General features: G+C 37.2%; 2 protein-coding genes across 4 annotated transcripts in view; one reads left to right on the plus strand and one right to left on the minus strand.

Annotated features, from left to right (window-relative positions):
* The window catches only part of PI4KA (phosphatidylinositol 4-kinase alpha), a 55,919-nt gene that overhangs the window by 16,217 nt on the left and 21,774 nt on the right, over positions 1-17,928 (plus strand). For both annotated transcript variants that reach the window (XM_021412966.1, XM_021412967.1), the window contains exons 19-25: positions 1,892-1,942; positions 14,507-14,615; positions 15,047-15,183; positions 16,122-16,255; positions 17,260-17,342; positions 17,596-17,666; positions 17,766-17,890. In XM_021412966.1, the coding sequence (XP_021268641.1) occupies positions 1,892-1,942; positions 14,507-14,615; positions 15,047-15,183; positions 16,122-16,255; positions 17,260-17,342; positions 17,596-17,666; positions 17,766-17,890 (710 nt within the window). The remainder of the gene's footprint in view (positions 1-1,891; positions 1,943-14,506; positions 14,616-15,046; positions 15,184-16,121; positions 16,256-17,259; positions 17,343-17,595; positions 17,667-17,765; positions 17,891-17,928) is intronic.
* SERPIND1 (serpin family D member 1) lies at positions 4,936-13,583 on the minus strand. Of its 2 annotated transcripts, XM_021412979.1 has the most exons (5): positions 13,040-13,583; positions 10,171-11,035; positions 6,172-6,445; positions 5,585-5,729; positions 4,936-5,159 (listed from the first exon to the last, which is right to left on the minus strand). In XM_021412979.1, the coding sequence occupies exons 2-5, from the start codon at positions 11,024-11,026 to the stop codon at positions 4,968-4,970; spliced, it is 1,467 nt and encodes a 488-aa protein (XP_021268654.1). In that variant the 5' UTR covers positions 11,027-11,035; positions 13,040-13,583; the 3' UTR covers positions 4,936-4,967. The 2 variants fall into 2 exon arrangements, with proteins under 2 accessions (XP_021268654.1, XP_021268655.1); XM_021412980.1 differs by lacking the exon at positions 13,040-13,583 and having other exon boundaries at positions 10,171-11,169.

The raw sequence follows: 17,928 nt of genomic DNA on the forward strand, positions 1-17,928 counted from the left end.
GGGCTCTGAGGGAAGTGGTGGATGAAGTTGCCAAGCTGCTCTTCGTCATGTTTGAAAGGTCATGGCGGTCTGAAGTTCCCACTGATTGGAAAAGGGGAAACATAACCCCCATTTTCAGGAAGGGGAAAAAAGGAAGATCCAGGGAACTAGAGGCCAGTCAGTCTCACCTCTGTGCCTGGCAAGATTGTAGTGCAGATCCTCCTGAAGGCCCTGCAAAGACACATGGAAAACAAAGATGAGATGATTGGTGGCTAACCAATATGGCTTCACCAAGGGCAAGTCATGCCTAACAAACTTGATGGCCTTTTATGATGAAGTTACAGCATCAGTGAATAAAGGAAGAGCAACTGACATTGTCTACCTGGACTTGTGCAATGCATTTGATACAGTCCCATACAGCATTCTGGTCTCCAGATTGGAGAGAAATGGATTTGATGGATGGACTACTCACTGGATAAGGAATTGGCTTCATGGTCACGCTCAGAGTTGCAATCAGTGGATCACTGTCCAGGTGGAGACTAGTGTAGAGTGGCATTCCTCAGGAACTGATGCTGGGACTGGTGCTATTTAACATCTTTCTGGGCAGCATGGACAGTGGGATTGAGTGCATCTTCAAGAAGTTTGCAGATGGCACCAAGCTGAGTGGTGCAGTTGACTCGCTAGAGGGAAGGAATGCCATCCAGGGGACCTGGACAGGCTACATATGTGTGCCTGTGCCAACCTCATGAAGTTCAACAAGGCCAAGTGCGAGGCCCTGCATCTGGGTCAGGGCAATCCCAAGCACAGATACAGGCTGGGCAGAGAATGGCTTGAGAGCAGCCCTGAGGAGGTAGATCTGGGGGTGTCAGTTGATGAAAGACTCAACATGCACTGGGAATGTGTGCTTGCAGCCCAGAAGGCCAACTGTACCTTGGATTGCATTAAGAGATGTGTGACCAGCAGGTCAAGGGAGGTGATTCTGCCCCTCTGTTCTTGTGAGACCCCACCCTCCAGTTCTGGAGACCCCAGCACAAGAGGGACATCAAGCCATTGGATTAGGTCCAGAGGAGGGCCACGAAGGTGATCAGAAGGCTGGAGCACCTCCCCTGCGATGACAGGCTAAGAGAGCTGGAGCTCTTCAGCCTGGAGAAGAAAAGGCTCTGAGGAGACCTTACACTGGCCATGGGGGCAGGAAAGTACATGAGGGGGCCCTGCAGGAAAGCTGGGGACAGACTTCTTATAACGGCATATAGCAACAGGATGAGGAGAAATGGCTTTAAGCTGGAAGAGGGGAGATTGATACCAGATATTAGGAAGAAATTCTTTACTGTGAGGGTGGTGAGACTCTGGAACAGGTTGCCCAGAGTGGTTGTGGATGCCCCGTCCCTAGAGGTGTTCAAGACTAGGCTGGATGGGGCTTTGAGCAACCTGATCTAGTGTGAGGTGTCCCTTCCTGTAGCAGGGGGGTTGGAACAAGATGATCTTAAAGGTCCCTCCCAGCCCAAACCATTCTGTGATTTAACATGGCCTTTTTTTCTTGTGGTTGTTGGATATCAGAAAAGAGGTGATATCAATGAATATTTTCCCCCTTAGCTCAAGGCATAATATCTGATTTTGAGATTTAGAAGACTGTTCTGGAAGAGGGAGCGTTTCCTTCAGGAGGCTACGAGAGGAGGTTGGCTGAAGAATCTTGTTGAAAAGGCTTCTGGCTCTCTGCCCAGTGTTGTGGATTTCAAAGGTGTTCTCTTGGCCACCTCATGCACATCCAGTTGAAAGGTTCAGAGTTGTAATTGGCAATGTATGCTTTCATTTACATAGGCGGTATGAATGCTTGATGCTTGAAATGTCATCTAGCAAGTATTTTAGACATGTTTTTGCAGATGTTTCTGATAATTTCCTTCTTTTTTCCCAGGCTTCCAGTAGTGCAGGGAATCTTGGTGTGCTTATTCCTGTTATTGCTGTGGTAAGTATCCAGCTGGGTAGTTAAATAATTTTTCTCACTTATATCAAGTATCAGTGCTATTGCAGAGTCAAATGATTTGATTAACAGCTAGTGAACTAGTGTACAAGTAAGCATCCAGTATGCAGTAGTATAGTTTAATATTTTGTGACTCATAGTTAAATTGTTGCTGAATGTGAATTCAAGAGGTTTGTAGACTAAATAATACCACAGAAAATATCTCTCTTTATGACGTTTGGTGTGCGGTGTAATAAACTGTGCTTATCTAAGAAAAAGTGGCTGGAGAAAAAGTGAACACCAAAAGTTAAAAATAAATCTTAGTTCTGCATTGCAGCAAATTCTGCTTCTTAAACAAACAAACAAAAAAAAGTAATTGAGAAAGGAGGATGTAGGAGAGGAAGTATTGTATCAAGTGTCCTGTGTATCCTGAAACTAGAATTGACTATCATGCTGATAGCATTTAAGATGCTGGTGGCTATTCCAGGCTCACTTCTTCTGTTTATCTGCTTTTTGTTGTATCTAAACGCTTTTTTTTAATGAGATGTAACTACTAATCCATCCAAAAATTGGTTTGTGACCTTAATAGATTCCTAACAGAAAGCTTATTATGTCCAAGCTGGGTTCCCAAGTCAGGAGGACTAGTCAACCAACTGTAGTTTCTATAGAACTTCCAGATGTATAAGATCCAGGCAAGCTTACTGGAAGACAAAAAGCATCAGGTCACTTTCTCCCCTTGTGAAGGTGAATTTTTCTGTGGCTTTTTTTTTTTTTCTGCACAGCCAGGGGGATAAAAGAGGAAAATGTATTACATACATGCAGTGAGCATGCCTACTTGTAACTTGCTGATATTGTGCAACTGTTAAGGAGAAGAAAAAAATCATGCTTTTCATATTCTGTCCTCACACTATCTACTGAAATTTTTACAGGAGGGAAGCCCTAAATTAGCATTGATTACACAGAACCTTCCTTGATCACTTCCATCAGTTTCCAACATAACCAAATCCTAGATTTGCAGAAATGTATTAATAAATGTCTTGGGATACTATTATTGAATAGCTGCTCAGTTTTTGAACGAAGTAGGAGATCTTGTGTTGAGATGTATAATCTAGTGGGTAGTATTTTTGACTTATCAATTAAGCGAATGGTAGTGTCATCACTGATTAGAGTACAAGGTAATTCCTTACATAATGGAGACAAAAAAAAGAGTAGTTTTTTTTTAGAGACTTAATGTAAAAGTTATGGACATAGTTTTGTTTCAGATTTTTATTGATAATGTATTTTTTTCTGAATAGCTTGTGACAACTGCATTTTTCTTAACTAATGTGACCTTTAAATAGAGTTGCTGCCAGAATCTGTAGCAAGAGTTAATGGTTACATTATGGTTGTTGAAGCAAATATTTGACTTTCTTGCACAATGTATGAAGATCGTGAGTTTTGAGCAGTAGCTGATTTGCTTTTATGCATGACCTCTTTCCCTTAAATAATTCTCGTTACTTAGGTCGCAAAAACTAATGGAAAAAAAAATCAGATACTCCAGCTCATTTAATCTTTGGTACGCTGATTATATTTGGGATGCGAATATTTAGTCACTTGAATATAGATAAAAAGATGAAATGTTTACATGAATGATAATTATTTGTGTAGTGAAACCTCAGTACTGAAAATTGTGTTCCTGGTATTGACTTTTGAGTAAGTACAATGTAAGTTAGAAATAGAGAGAAACATCTGGGTTTTTTGTTTGATGTTAATTTGACTATTCTGTTAAAAATGACTTTAGGTATGGGGCAAATAATTGTAGTAGATGGAAAAATTACAAATGTCAGCAACGTGTAATCAGTAAGTTAATACTGAAAAATGCCTTTTTAAGAGCTGTCTTACTCCTTAAACTGCTTAAAGTATTGGTTTATAGCTTTTTTGTAGCTTTTTGTATTTTTGTTAACATGAGGGAAGTTTATAATACAAATATATTTAGATTGATACAATATTTGTCACTGCATATAACAAAAAAAATTACTGGTTTGAGAGACACATGCTTTAGAAGTTATGATGCAAAGGAAGGTGTATGCCATGGGCATGTTCATGGGCTTTAATAACTTGTATGTAAGGTGTAATTATGCTCCTGGTACCGGGTTTGTAGTAATATTCTACAGTGTGGGCAAATCTTTGGCAGGCTTGAAACAAGCTTGTTTACAGTCTTAGTGCAAGACTTGAAATGTTTTGTCTGTTGAATTAAGTATGGAGAGTGCATTTGAATTCTTAACAAACATTGTGATTGCTGTAAATCACTTTTTGTAGAGAGAATTAGATGATATTGAGCTGATCAAAAGAGCATTTTGCTAGCTGCTCACAATACATAAGTTATTGTAAGAAATTACTTGGTTGGCCTAATTCTGAAATTGCTTCTACTGGTGGAGATCAGAGAACAGTATTGAAATCATTGAAGTCAGACTGAGGAAAGGTAGTGGATCTGTTAGAACTTCATTCCACCAAGACATTGTCTCCTCTTATTTGTTTTGCTGATCCATAAAGTTCATGGTCTGTAGCATAGTCTGCTGAATGTTAAATGGTGCAAGCAAAAGCAAGAACGTTGGCACCTGTTGTTATTAGAGTATGTAAAATATCCAGGAGAGACAAAGATTTCTAACACCAGTCAGATACTTAGGATTTTCTAATTCCTATTTATTATGAATAGGTACTCCAGCAAAAAAAACTTAGATCTGAACTGCAAGAATCCAGATAGTCTTCATATTTTATTGATTACATTTTATAGAGTGAAATAAAACACAGTAAGTTACTTTGTGATATTTCTTAATATACTTCTATTGGTACATTGCACTAACCACTGCAGTCAAATCATCTATTATTGAGTCCATTCATGTAGAACTATTTATAGATACTATATTTTTTTTATACCAGTGGCTTTTTTATTAACTAATATGACAAGAAAATTGCCTTTTGTGATACTTCTGATATATATTTATGTGTAATTATACAGCCCGTGTATGGAAGCATGTTGGTGTTCTCTGCTTTAAGGCTTGGCAGGGTTGACAACTCTACCCATGAACAGAAGGCAACTGGTACGATGCTCATAGATCAGAAACAAAAAGGGGCGGTCAACAATAAAGCGAATCTGAGTAGAAAGAGGCATGAATCCGACGTTGGTTATTGCTCCAGCCTCTGTGCCTTCCTCATTCACAGTTATTGTGCCTTGATGATTGAACTGTGAAAAATAAAATAAAAAAGGAGGATTTCAGTATACACAAATGATGTGCTCAGAGCCTTCTGCCTCCCAGCCAAGCTGTGTCCTGCATGTAGCTGCCTTGTGACACTCCGGCTGGTAGCTCCTGTGGGGCAGGAGTCCTTTGGGCTTGGCTTCTGAGTAGCCGTGTTGCTGACTGACTGATCAACCACAACCCTTTTAGTAAGTCTGACATCTAATTAAATGTATTTCTCTTTCTTTTTTAAAAAAAAGAAAAGACAACTAGAACATGCAGGGAAACCCACAACCCCTCCTACATCCTCCAAGAAAGACTATATAAAATAATATTTTAGATTGTTAAACTGTGAATTATTACTATGGTGCTTTGTTTTCAGATTGTATCGCTTAATCAGAAAGGAGATGAAGATAAAGAGAGGTATAAATACTCTGTCAATGGTGACTTTCTCTTCTGATACACCACAGTAGTTGCCTTTTTCACTGAACAGTTCTTCTATTCCCATGGATCTCAGAAAATCAATCAAGTTGTAGTTCTTCTCCAGCTTAAATTTAGGCAGAACCACTTCTCTGGTTCTAGTAAAAATAAAAACAAAAAAATCATTGAGAAGATGCATATTTGCATAATTTCTTTGCTATGTATTTGTTTTGAAAAGTAGGGCACAAATAAAGCATGGTACAAGTTCCTGTACTTGCCTTTACAAATTAGGCATTGTTAATTTTTAAGCTGTGTTCTTTAAAATTAATTAACATGCTGTTAGTTTGTCAACCTAACACGATGCTTTGCTTTGGTTGTGCACATAGTATATAGGGATCTGAGCATTTCAATGTGTATGCTTATAATGAACTGTGACACTTTCTGGGGTTCGAAGCTAGCCATTTCTGTATAAGTTGTATTAAGGTTAAACTTAATGCTTTAAATCAAAATCTGTTGTCTTCTATGCTGCTTACTTACCCTTGCCGATATGACCAGGAAAGTATATTAAGACTTTAACAGAATGTGTTTTTCAGCAGATACCTGTTTGTCATGCTCTTCTGCCATTTTTCCACCACCTGAGGAGTTATTTGCTTCTCTAGGGCTTTCATGCCAGAGAGCTTGTGTGGAAGTATAATCAGCATGCTGATGTTCCCCACAAATGGGAGCTGGATCACACCACAGTCTAGCTCAGGATCTGCAGCAGCTAGGAAGTTTCCTTTAGTCTGCATCATAGGAACCTTTATTGTTTGCTTTTCATTCAGTCGAAAACTTCTCTTGGTTGTCATTTCCACTGGAAACTTATTCTCCCATGTTCCTGGTAGGCATGTAAACAACAAAAAAGCAAATATCCTTATTTAGAAAAATATTCTCAGAGTAGCAGTATACATTATACTTTCATTCATGTGAATTAGAACTTGCTATATGAGAATGTTAATTTTAATTAAGCCTGAATGAGAACGCAAGTTTTAAAGCAACTTTAAAATCTGTCTTTATTTCCAGCTTAATATTCATCTGATCTTAATGTTCTGAATTACAAAAAGTAAACAACAGTTTACAACAGTTAAACGATCTGGATATGTGAAAGGTCTTTGTGTGCCCTTTTCTTCTATAAGGAATCTAGAAATTAAAAAATATAAACAGATGCAAACCACTTAACAGGGCTCACACCTAATGGTACAGCTGTATTTTTTTGAGATCTGATACTTGAATCCAGTACTGAAGTAGACTGCATCAGGCATGTTATTGATGCTTCAATCTTCATAACAGCTGTTTTCGTTTTGCATAATATTTCGAAGATACTATGCTGAAGGCATTATCTTGACTTAATCAATCCAAGCCAATGAATGCACCATGTTAAGGCATTCTGAAAAGTTTGGGTGTTTACTAGTTAATTCTGTGATCCAGTTTGATTTGATTTCAGCATGCTTGTTGGTCATCTGATTTTATTCCCAAAGAATGCAATTCAACACATTTTGCAGCTGAGAAAACACGATTCAAACCCTGATGATAGTGCTGTGTGAAGATTATTTGGTATTCCAAGTATTTATTGATTGTGTTTAAAAAAAAAAAAACACAAAGAAAAAGGAAGAAACAAAACCAGACGCACAAAATAAAAAAGCCAGTGCTTTTTTAAGTGGTGCTACTTTATTCTCTTTAGAACTGTAGCTGTGTGAAAAACATTCTTAATAGACAGACAAAGGTAGAATTTTGTGGTGGAGATAGGGCTACTGGTATTTCCTGTTTAAGTTTTGGATTTTAGATCACCATTGGCAAGAAAATATATGGGGAGTATGACTGCAACTGTGTGGAGAGACTACAAACTTAATTTAGCCTTGCAAAGTAGAGGTAAATGATTCTAAGCCCCGTAATTTGTTAAATTGACTGCAGTAACAAAAAGCCTCGAGTCTGACTTCCTTTCTGATGCTTTCTTGATGTGTTAGAAGCTGTCAAAGTGATCATCAGATGGTCGTTATTCTGAGAAGAATGTAATGTAAAATGGATTATGCTATTCCCAAACAAATTGTCTCAGTTGTCAGGAGAAAGCACCATCTGGATTTCTTCAGGGAGCAGAATTCACAGGCATGGGACTCAAGCTAGGTAATGACTCAAAACTGTTGTGGGCTGTGGGAGCTTCAGCAGCTCTGTTGTCTCCTAAGGGATGGGAGCAATCTATCAGCTTTTCCTAGTAAAAGAGGGGAGCTGAGAACTTTCTCTTGGATTCACTTTGAGTGCATTTGTCTTGATATAAAGTACTGTTTCTCCAGCAGGAAGCATGTGATCTGGGTTTAGCAGAAACAAGCTGGCACTGTGCTGACTTTCTTTACAGGTTTAAATCCTCCCAGCACGATGTCTTGGATTTCATCCAGGTGATAGAACCAATCACATATCTTCACTAATAGGCTTTTTTCTTGTACTCATTACTAGAATATCAGAGAAGCAATTTTGAACCTGTTAAAATTTTTCAGTCATCACAAGCTGCTGTGGTCTACCATGGCTAAAATAAATGGCTTCTACTTGATAGGAGGCTCGTTCAAACCCTTGCCAAATGGAGAATGGATCTCAGATGTATCATTGGATACCTACCCGAGATAAAACTTCTTTCTTACTAAGGCTGAATAGCTTCCAATTAATTTTTGTTGGATTTAGCATAAGAGAAGCTTAAGACTTCTTGGTGTCTGGAACTATACTATTGCTCAATGACTCTTGTACTGAGCCTCTCTGTATACATGAGAATATTTGAAGGTTTCTTTGAGGGCTAAATACGGCTTGTCTGCAGTGACACAAACGGTGTGGGTGTTGTAATTTGAAAGATGTGGACAAAAGTTACTGTTTCTCAAAGGACTAGTAAACACGTTGGGAACACAAAGAGCAGAGCCTGCTTATGAAAAGTTATTTCATTTGAGATGGAACTGCCAGAAGACTGTTACTATAAGATAAAGGAATGACACATCTCAGTATAGAATTGATGGATTTTGGTTTTATGAGTTACAAATTACAATCTTCAGCAGCAGATTGAGTGGTAATTCATACTAACATGGCTCCATAGAGGAAAGAAAAAAAAAAAAGAAGTCTTTTTGATATTGATGGCTCAAGAGTTCCAGTGTTAAAGCTAATTAATTTTTGTTGGTGTCTTGTTTTTTGAGATAGTGCAAGCACTTAATGATTTCGAAGTACATCTTGTAAAATAGAAGATATTTTAAATAGGACCACATCATGAAAAATAATGTCTGTTTCATATTGCGTAATCCTTTTTTTCTGGATAGTGTAATGGACTGTAAATCCACACCTTCATGATGACAAGATATTATCATCAGATGTATTTAAGGATACAAATATTTTGATTTTGGATGACCCTTTGAAATAAGGGATTATTTGGATCTTATGCTCATTGAGAGCTCCAGATCTTTTAAAGAGAAAACCAACATTTTTCAAGGAAATAATGCATTGCAAGCAAGTGAAAAAGGTACATTGTGTAAAGCTGGAGGAACACTGTTGGAAAATCAAATGCTGGGAATGCAGATTGTAAGAGATGCCTTGAATATGTGTTTCCAGGAAGGAGGGACATAATGAGAAAAAGGAAACTCCTTTATGGAAAGCAGTATTTAGTATTTGAAAACTTTGCTATCCATTAGTGGTAATCTCTCTTTCCCCACTGGTGCATTACTTCACTTTTATCTGATTTCATCTTACACAGTCAGTAACAGGATTTGGCTTTGTCCTCAGTTCCTCTTTTGCTTGCACCTCCCGTCTTTTTTTTTTTGCTCATTTAATATTGTTCAATATTTTATTAAAAAAAAGTAAAAATAGTGAACTTTCAACCTGAGGAAAATAGCCAAAGTTAAAAATCTCACCAGGGACTCTAAACTGAAGTGTAAAGAAATTGAAAATAAGAATATTAAGATAGTATTGTGTATATATATTTATTTCTTATTGTTCTGTCTATAGTGAAGCATATAGGAGCTCATAGCAGCGGACAGGCCATGCTGAATTTCTAAATCACTCCAAGTAGTTAATGTATTCTTTTTTCAATTTTACAACAATGTTTTGATTATTGTCTTCAGCCCTCTGAATAGACTCGTTGACAAGGATCACACTCTGATCACATAAAAATGTGTAGTTCAAGCTGAAGGTCTCTATAGTCATTCCAAGAATCCTTAATACTTCAGAAATGTTAACCGTTTTAACTGAAATCAACCTCTACAATTTCAGTGAAGCCAATAACCTGAAGTAGGACTCAATCTGACTAGTAATTTGCACATAAAGTACTTCCTCACCATCCAAGACTCCTACGAAGCCCATGCTTTCTGAGGCTACTCTGCATTCATATGTTGTTTTTTAGTCTCACTTTTAGACTACAAGCATTTGTATATATGAAGTTCTTGCTGTCCTACTACAATATGCACTAACTTTAGGGCATAACTAGAACATCAGTGTACTACAGAAACAAAGGGGTTAATAATAGAGACTGCTCTTGATGAGAGAATCAGTTATCTATTTTGACCTATAGAATAGATTTAAGTTTAGTCTGGGATTACTTACCTTTGAAGTAAAGGCAATTAAGAATCATCATCAGCGTTGTGGGGTTTACATTCACAAGAGCTTCCTTTATTAATCCTTTGGTCAGCTTCAAGATGCGTTCATTGGTTTTAGTTATGAAGTTAGGATCTGAAAAATCAGCTGGTTGGGCATCAGCAAAGTAGTATGTTTTCATATTGTTTCTGAAATCATTTAGAATAGGAAAGTCCTTACGAATATAAAGATCGTTGACAGATCTCAGAGTATAACCAAAATTTCGCCTGAAGAGCCGATGAGTGAGTTTCCGAAAGAGGTTATGTATGGTTGTGAGCTCGTATTTGGTGCTGGCATTAATGAAGTCTTCAAAACCAAGAACAGATAACACTTCCTGCTGAGTTTGACCCTTTAGACCTAGGGAAATCATAGCCATTGCAGTGGAAATACCAACAGGAGCCATGAGAATATTGTCTGAGGAGTTGGCTTTGTTCACTACACTCCGATAAAGATTGAAGCCAAAGTTCGCATTGAGGATATTAAGGCGCTGGATTCTGGTTTTGCCTTGGAAAAGTTCCAGAATATTTCCTTGCTGAATCTCAGAAACTATGTGTGGAGCAGCATCGATAATGTCACTGTAGTCATCTTCACCCAATATCTTGTCAAGATCTAGATAGTCTTCTTCCTCCTCCTCTTCAGGAATCAAGTCATTGGTGATAGTATTTTCTCTGTGGAACTCCAGTGGTAGGTCCGGCATATGATGGGTTCCATTTTCGTGTGTATGTGCACCGTTGAGACTTTCAAAATGGTCACTGAAGTCCTTAATTCCACAAAATGTGGGGGTTATGATGACAGCCAAGGCAAGCAAATGAAACAGGAACTTCATTCTGAAAATCTGGAAGATAACAAAGTTGAAAGAAAGAGGGTAATTGAATTTTAATTGTCTGTTCCGTAATTTTAGGTCTTTGGTGGAATTTGTCAGACCACAAAGTCTGTTGTTACTTTATTCAGCGTTTTTTTTTTTTTTGTGGGACAGAGCTTAATTAGATAGATAAATCTGTTTTACTGGTAACCATTCTTGCTTACATAATGTCTCCAGCCTGCTAGATAATTGGTTGAACTCCTCCTGCTGAAGTAGTGGTTATTGACGTATTTCAGTGGTAACAAATTCATTACCTAAAATACCTTCATCTATTTATGTGCAAAATACAATTGCTTAAAATGTTTACTGTGTTACTAAAAATACGAGTTGAAGAAAAGTTGAAAGATCTGAGCTTGGTAGGAGGAGGAACTGGGAATCCACTGAAGGGAGTTCACTAGAAGGCTGAGATGCATTGAAGAATTTGCAAAACAGGCGTTAGGAAGCTACAGCAAAAAAAGCTTAAAAAAATTTGGGAGAATTTTTTGAAAAGTGAAGCTGAAACTTGATGGAATAAAGGAAATTTGGGCTGTAGCAACATACTTAAACATTTATTTGCACTGCCGTTAGTGGGGCTGTGCTGTGTGAAGCGTTTAAATGTTTGTGCTGGCTTGCTTGTTGTCTTACTCGTGTGTTACTCCATGGGTGTGCTCACTTTCTACAACTGTGGTACACCCATCTGCCTCTTCTATTTGGAGTATCTTGAATCTGCTTCTTGTTTAGTTGTATTTTGTTTCAATTTACTTTTATGTAGCGCTGCACAGTATGTAGTGTTGTCTATTTTCCCCATGATGTGAAGTCCCATAAGTTCCTGTTTGTAACTGTTCCTCTGGTCTTGGTGTTACCCTGATGATAGATTTCTAACTTCACTTACTGTATCTGTGAATATGTTTAAGCAGAACCTGTGTTGTTTTTTTTTTTTCTTAAGAGGAGTTTGGTCTCTTCTTTGACTCTTCAGTAGTGCACTGCTGCATTTTTTTGTCATGACTTTAAAATCAAGTACTAGTATTAGATACATAATTTGGAGAGAATCCATCAGCCTTACTCATCTGACGAGAAGTAGGTCTGAGAGACTTTTCACCACAATTCTGACTTGCAGTAATAACAGTGATCTTAAAAAGGTATGAAAAAGTTTAATCTCTTCCTGCAGTAGTCAGAGACCAAAATACAAACATTCAATAACTGTGTCACCTGAGACTGTAAAATGGGTGTCTGAATGCCAGGGTCTTGATTTTTGATAGTACTTCCTTAGAAAGTTATTTGATGACTTTTTAAAATCAGCCTCTATGAATAGCATTTGCTTTGAGTAAAGGAAAAACAAACATTTATAATATAATGTAAGAAAAAATGCTGAATATGGTGAAAGTAAAATTTTACTAAGAGGTTGATTAAAATGTTTTGTAAATTAGCAAATAGACCAAGGAGCTGTAGAAGTAAAATATATGTATGCACATAGTTGTAAACCGTTGCTTGCAGCAGACTTCAAACTTGTAGCAGGACTGAAGTAACTAAGCTAAGACTTAACTTTCCGAACTCTCCCCTCGAAGTAATTAGCTTGAAATCTTAAACCAAGGTGATTATCCCATATTAAAAATGAATTGTTTTTTGCAGTGATGAAGGATTGCTAGAAGGTGCATTTTGAAAGATTTACATTGTGATTAAAGGACTTGAGTCAGAAGTACTTGTTTCTTCATGAATTCATCCTTTTTTTTTTTTTCCCCATTCTCCACCCCCAGGGGAGAAAAAGATGAGTTATTGTCTTTGGGCTGACATTCTCTGTCCAGTAACCACTGAAAAATGTTTTCTGCTTTTGTCGTATAAGAATTTGCTGTCAGTAGTTGCCAACTTTACATTCTCATATTCACTAAAGTTTAATTAATGCTCGTCTCCACCTACACAAACAAAGCATTCCCCTGCTCTGCAATACATGTGCATTTGTATCATAGCTACCTAAAATAACAAGATGTGAATGAGGCTTACCTTTAAGTCTCAGTATGGAAAGGATGTGTTGAATAGCTCAAGTGAGGGGAATGGTGGGTTTTAAATCTGAACTTTGATGCTAGTTTTTTGTATATCTCCCAAAGTAAACATTTTCTAAACCAAACACTGCTAAACTTACTTCGTCAGCCAGAATCCCTCCCTTGCCTACTGATCTCTGCTGGATTGCTTGGTTTGTTGTTTGTTGAACTACTTTTATGGCTTTGCAGGTACTTGCTCATCTTTGAGGAAAATCTTTTGAGCAAAAGTTGGTGTGTTTGTAAAGTTTCGCAGTCAAGCATGCGCATAAACTTGGCAGTTTAAGACTAGTAGAAACCATGTCACTACTGTTTTGTGCTGAGATGAGGTTGTGTTATTATTTGTATGTCCCTTTAGATGTGGTTGAGGCTACTGGGGCTGTGAGGCTACTTCTGTCAGTGTTACACTGGTGCAGACATTTGCTGTCAACTCAGCAATGCTGTTCACCAGCTAGGACTCGGGTTAATTTTACTGTACTACAGGATTTTTTTAGTTATTTGTTTTAGTGACAGACTGCCTTGTGATCTACAAATATGTTTTAAGTTGGCTTTATGTAAGGTTTTACTGAAGTACTGTTTTCGTACCACAACAGAATTATTGTACAGTTAGGAAAAAACCTCTTCAGGATACATTAGAATATAACACTTCTAAAAACGAAGTCTACCGTAATAATATCTGGTCATATTAGATAAAGCTCACAGTTTAGTGAATCTTTCCTTTAATTTTTTTTTAACATTGTGCTGCTAACAATTTTAGAGTAAAAGACTGTCAAGTTTTCTACGTAAATTTGTAAGTATTCCACATCAACTTGTTGTCTGAGAGTATAAACTGCTCCAGTGGTAGCAGCTGTCTGTGAAAAAGCTATCAGACAACTTGAATAGATGTATTGAAAATGATGTTCTTTTACTTGCTTGTTTAGATAGTAAATTCTCTATGACTGATGTCATTATGTGCGTGGGTGAAAACAAAAGATCCCCAACTGGAGCCTCAATGTATTTCCACAAAGCCAATAAACAATAGCAACCAGAAGTACATTTGACAAATATTTTGGTTTTGAGTTCCTCTGTGCTAAAACAAAGCTTTGTGATACTGTCTTTAGCTCGCGGTTTAAAGGACCATGTGGTCTCTTCCTCTCAGCAGTTGATGTATACTAATGTAAGGTATTCTCTTTGGATTACTCTATCAGTATGGTGGTATTCCTGTGTGAAGCTGCAGAAATTTAGTTTCGGCATCTTGAATTTAAGCTGTTTTCACAAAATACAGTTTTTTTCAGTATAACATTAGTAATATTGTATTAGTTTCTTTAGATGACAAAAGATATTACCTTTGTAAATCATAGTAGGTGAAAGTATATAAGTTGATTCCTTCACATGGAATTAGGTTATTGTAGTAGCCACCATTTTCCAATTTTATTTTATTTTTCTCTGTCAGCTCACTAGACGCTTGCCACCTATCAAGGAAGCCAAGCCCAGACTGCAAAAGCTGTTCCGTGACTTCTGGTTGTATTCAGTGCTCATGGGATTTGCTGTGGAAGGATCAGGTAGTGTGAACTTGAAGAGAAAAACATTGCTGCTCATACTTAAACTTCTGATAAGCAGATGGAAACTATTCTGTTTTGCTATGACATTCGGTACAGTACAACTTATCCTTGAACATGATTTTTTTCTAAGCTAATACAGCAATTATCTGTAACTTAGGTATTAATTTTGATGGCCAAGTTCTTGAAATGGAAAACAAAACATGGGTACAAAGGGGGGAAAAAATAGAAACTTCTTATCTATTTAGAAGCTTCACCTGGAATCACTTAAACGTGTGTTATGTTTGGAACATGGACCATTTGTGTTTGTGTTGAAGAGCATGAAGAATTCGCTTGAGGAAGTAGTGCAAAGCTTGATAATGCTGATTAACCTTGGGAGTCTTAATACTGTTTTTCTCCTCTGCTCCACCTTGCTCTTCGTATTTGTGTTCCAGGTCTCTGGCCAGAGGAATGGTATGAAGGTGTATGTGAAATTGCCACCAAGTCTCCGTTACTCACGTTTCCTAGCAAAGAACCACTCAGATCTGTTCTTCAGTACAATTCTGCCATGAAGAATGATACCGTGACTTCTGTAAGAATTAGCTTCTTCTATTGCCTCCTTCCATAATGTCTGTCAACTGTTAAGTGATGTGGTAACCAAGAATTACAGTGTATTTCAAAGGGACAATATGCATTTAACCTGCCTCCTCTTAGCAAAAATACATTTTTTACAAAGCTCTTTTGACAGCAGTATATACAAACGTTTTAGATTGTTTTGCTGTGTGGTAAGTGCTTTACTGGTAGCTATACTATTTTGATTAGCTGTAGAAGCCTGGGCTTTGTGGAGATGGAAGCCTTTTAATAGTCAGTTTCATCCATTCTGTATCAGCCAGAGACAAAACTTAAACTGTAGGGAGGGAAAAACAAAAAAAGAAACAGCTTTGAAAGGAAACAACATGTTCATTCTTTCTCCTTGTTCAAAGAAATGCATGTTAGCTGAACTTTATATTTTATCCTCCAGCATGGTACTAGTATACTCTCTCTAGTGTTTGCAGGATAGATATTTACATGAAGGTTATTATGGTAGAAGTGTATGGTGAATTGAATTGCTGCAGCATATGAGATGTCTCTGGCTCCCAAATAATACAGAAGTCTGCATGTGCCTAGGTACTTTATTCTGTGACATCAAAGCAACAGTTCCATGAAGTTTCAGAAGCTGAACGATATTGGTATTGATCAAAATTAAATTACATTCATTAGAGGAACTGTATTTCTTCATGGTATAATTGCATATTAACTAGTAGTTATTTCAGCAGGGAGCTTGACTCCAATATTCTATTTAATGCTGTATAGTAAGAATCTGACTTGCTGAGTGAGAGCATGTTGGTCCTAGTCTGCGTGCAGAGGCATCCTGGCATAGTATTTGTGAGCATTAAAAAGTAAAAAGAGTAATAGCTAAAAGTGAGTATTTTCAGAACACAAATTAATGTAGTCCTCCCGCTTCAGATAACTGCATGTATTCATCTCTAGGCTGAACTAAATGAACTGCGGAGTACCATAATAAATCTCTTGGATCCTCCTCCAGAAGTGTCAGCATTGATCAATAAGTTGGACTTTGCCATGTCTACTTATCTCCTTTCTGTTTACCGTCTGGAGTACATGAGGTATATATATACCTTTCTTCTGATGATTTTTTTAAATTGTGTTCAAGTCAGAATTGCCAGACACTATGGCAAATGGGAATCAGTATTTTGAGTCAAAATAGCTCCACTGAAGATTTTTAGACTAAGAATTCATCTGTACAGAAGTCACGGTAGGTAAAAGAATGTGATAATATAGCAGAGTCACAAAAATGAGAGCTCCTCTGTGTAGGAATTAACAGAAGATGGACAAAAGGGTTCTTCAAAGTAACATCTTAAAAGTATAATGCATCTCCTGCACAGACTTAAAGTACTGTGCTTGCATCTCGGAAGGATTAAAATATCTGAAAGATCATCTATTCTGTGAGATTAATGTAATGTAGGAGCTGTGAAAATGTGGGGTTTTTTGTGCTGGTTTTTTTCCTCAGACGTGTGTGTTAGATTGTACTAATGTGACTTGCTGAATTCACATTTTTATTTCTCTAGAAGTATATTCATTGCTGCAATCCAAAGCAGTGTGTAGCTGAAAGCTGAGGTGGAAGTCTAGTAGTAAGGAAAGTAGGTAGAAACTTCCCCTTCCTATTTTTACTTTGACAGTAGCTGACAACACATACAATTTTTATCAGAAACATATAGGCTGTATTTTAGAAACAGTTTTTTGGTCAGTGATATTTCCATTGTGCAAATTCAGTAGAGAGAAAACCTACAGAAATGTCAAAGATTGTGTATTTTTTGGATTTGTTTGTGGTGGTTGTGTAAGTGCGTTATCAGGTTTCCTATTCCTAAGGAGTGAAAGGTATTCTCTTGATGACAGAGAATCATCTTTTTTTTTTCCTAACATTTGGGTCCACTTAGTTGAATATAGAAACAAATAGCAGTATCACACTTACTAGAAACTTAAAGTTACCATGAAATGAATCATTACCATGTGTATATGGTATGTAATGTGTTGTTAGAGTATGTAGATTTCTGTTGAAGGTGTTTGAGTAAAAGAGGAAAAAAAGCATGCAAAACTCTTCCTCTCCTAGGGTATTGCGTTCAACTGATCAAGATCGCTTCCAAGTCATGTTTTGCTATTTTGAGGATAAAGCAATTCAAAAAGACAAATCTGGTAAGTTTACCAACTTGAGATACTGGAGAGTTATCTACAGACGTGCAAAATTAAACCAAATCCAGCAATTAAAAAAAAAAAAAGATCTCATTCACTGGATTGCTTGTTGTTTTGTTCTTGCCAAATATTCTGTCTTAGTTTTGAAAAAGCTTGATTCAGTGCTGGCTGTGTAAACATGAACACTTTTTAACTGTTAAGCGTAAAGAAAACTCAGTTATTATGATCAAACCAGTAACTTCTCTCAATTCTTCAGGAATGATGCAGTGTGTGATAGCTGTTGCTGATAAGGTGTTTGAAGCTTTCCTGACAATGATGGCTGATAAAGTAAGTAACGCAGCATCTAAAATTTAAAATTAGTGTAGAAGCTCTAATTCATTTTATGAAAATGTGCTTGGCTTTATACTTCTTTGGCATGTGTTTTAGCCTAAAACCAAGGAGAATGAAGAAGAGCTGGAGCGACATGCTCAGTTCTTACTGGTGAATTTTAATCACATTCACAAGAGGATCAGGAGAGTTGCAGACAAGTACTTATCTGGTCTGGTAGACAAGTGAGTATAGATTACACTCCGCTGTTCTTTTCACATTG

Source organism: Numida meleagris, chromosome 14, assembly GCF_002078875.1.
Source record: "Numida meleagris isolate 19003 breed g44 Domestic line chromosome 14, NumMel1.0, whole genome shotgun sequence".
Taxonomy (NCBI): Eukaryota; Metazoa; Chordata; class Aves; order Galliformes; family Numididae; genus Numida; species Numida meleagris.

Coding starts and splice junctions, on each gene's coding strand:
- SERPIND1 (XM_021412979.1), bottom strand. CDS start 11,026: ATGAAGTTCCTGTTTCATTTGCTTGCCTTGGCTGTCATCATAACCCCC. Junction 6,446..10,170: donor TAATTGCCTTTACTTCAAAG/GTAAGTAATCCC, acceptor CATGCCTACCAG/GAACATGGGAGAATAAGTTT. Junction 5,730..6,171: donor CAGAAGAGCATGACAAACAG/GTATCTGCTGAA, acceptor TATTTTTACTAG/AACCAGAGAAGTGGTTCTGC.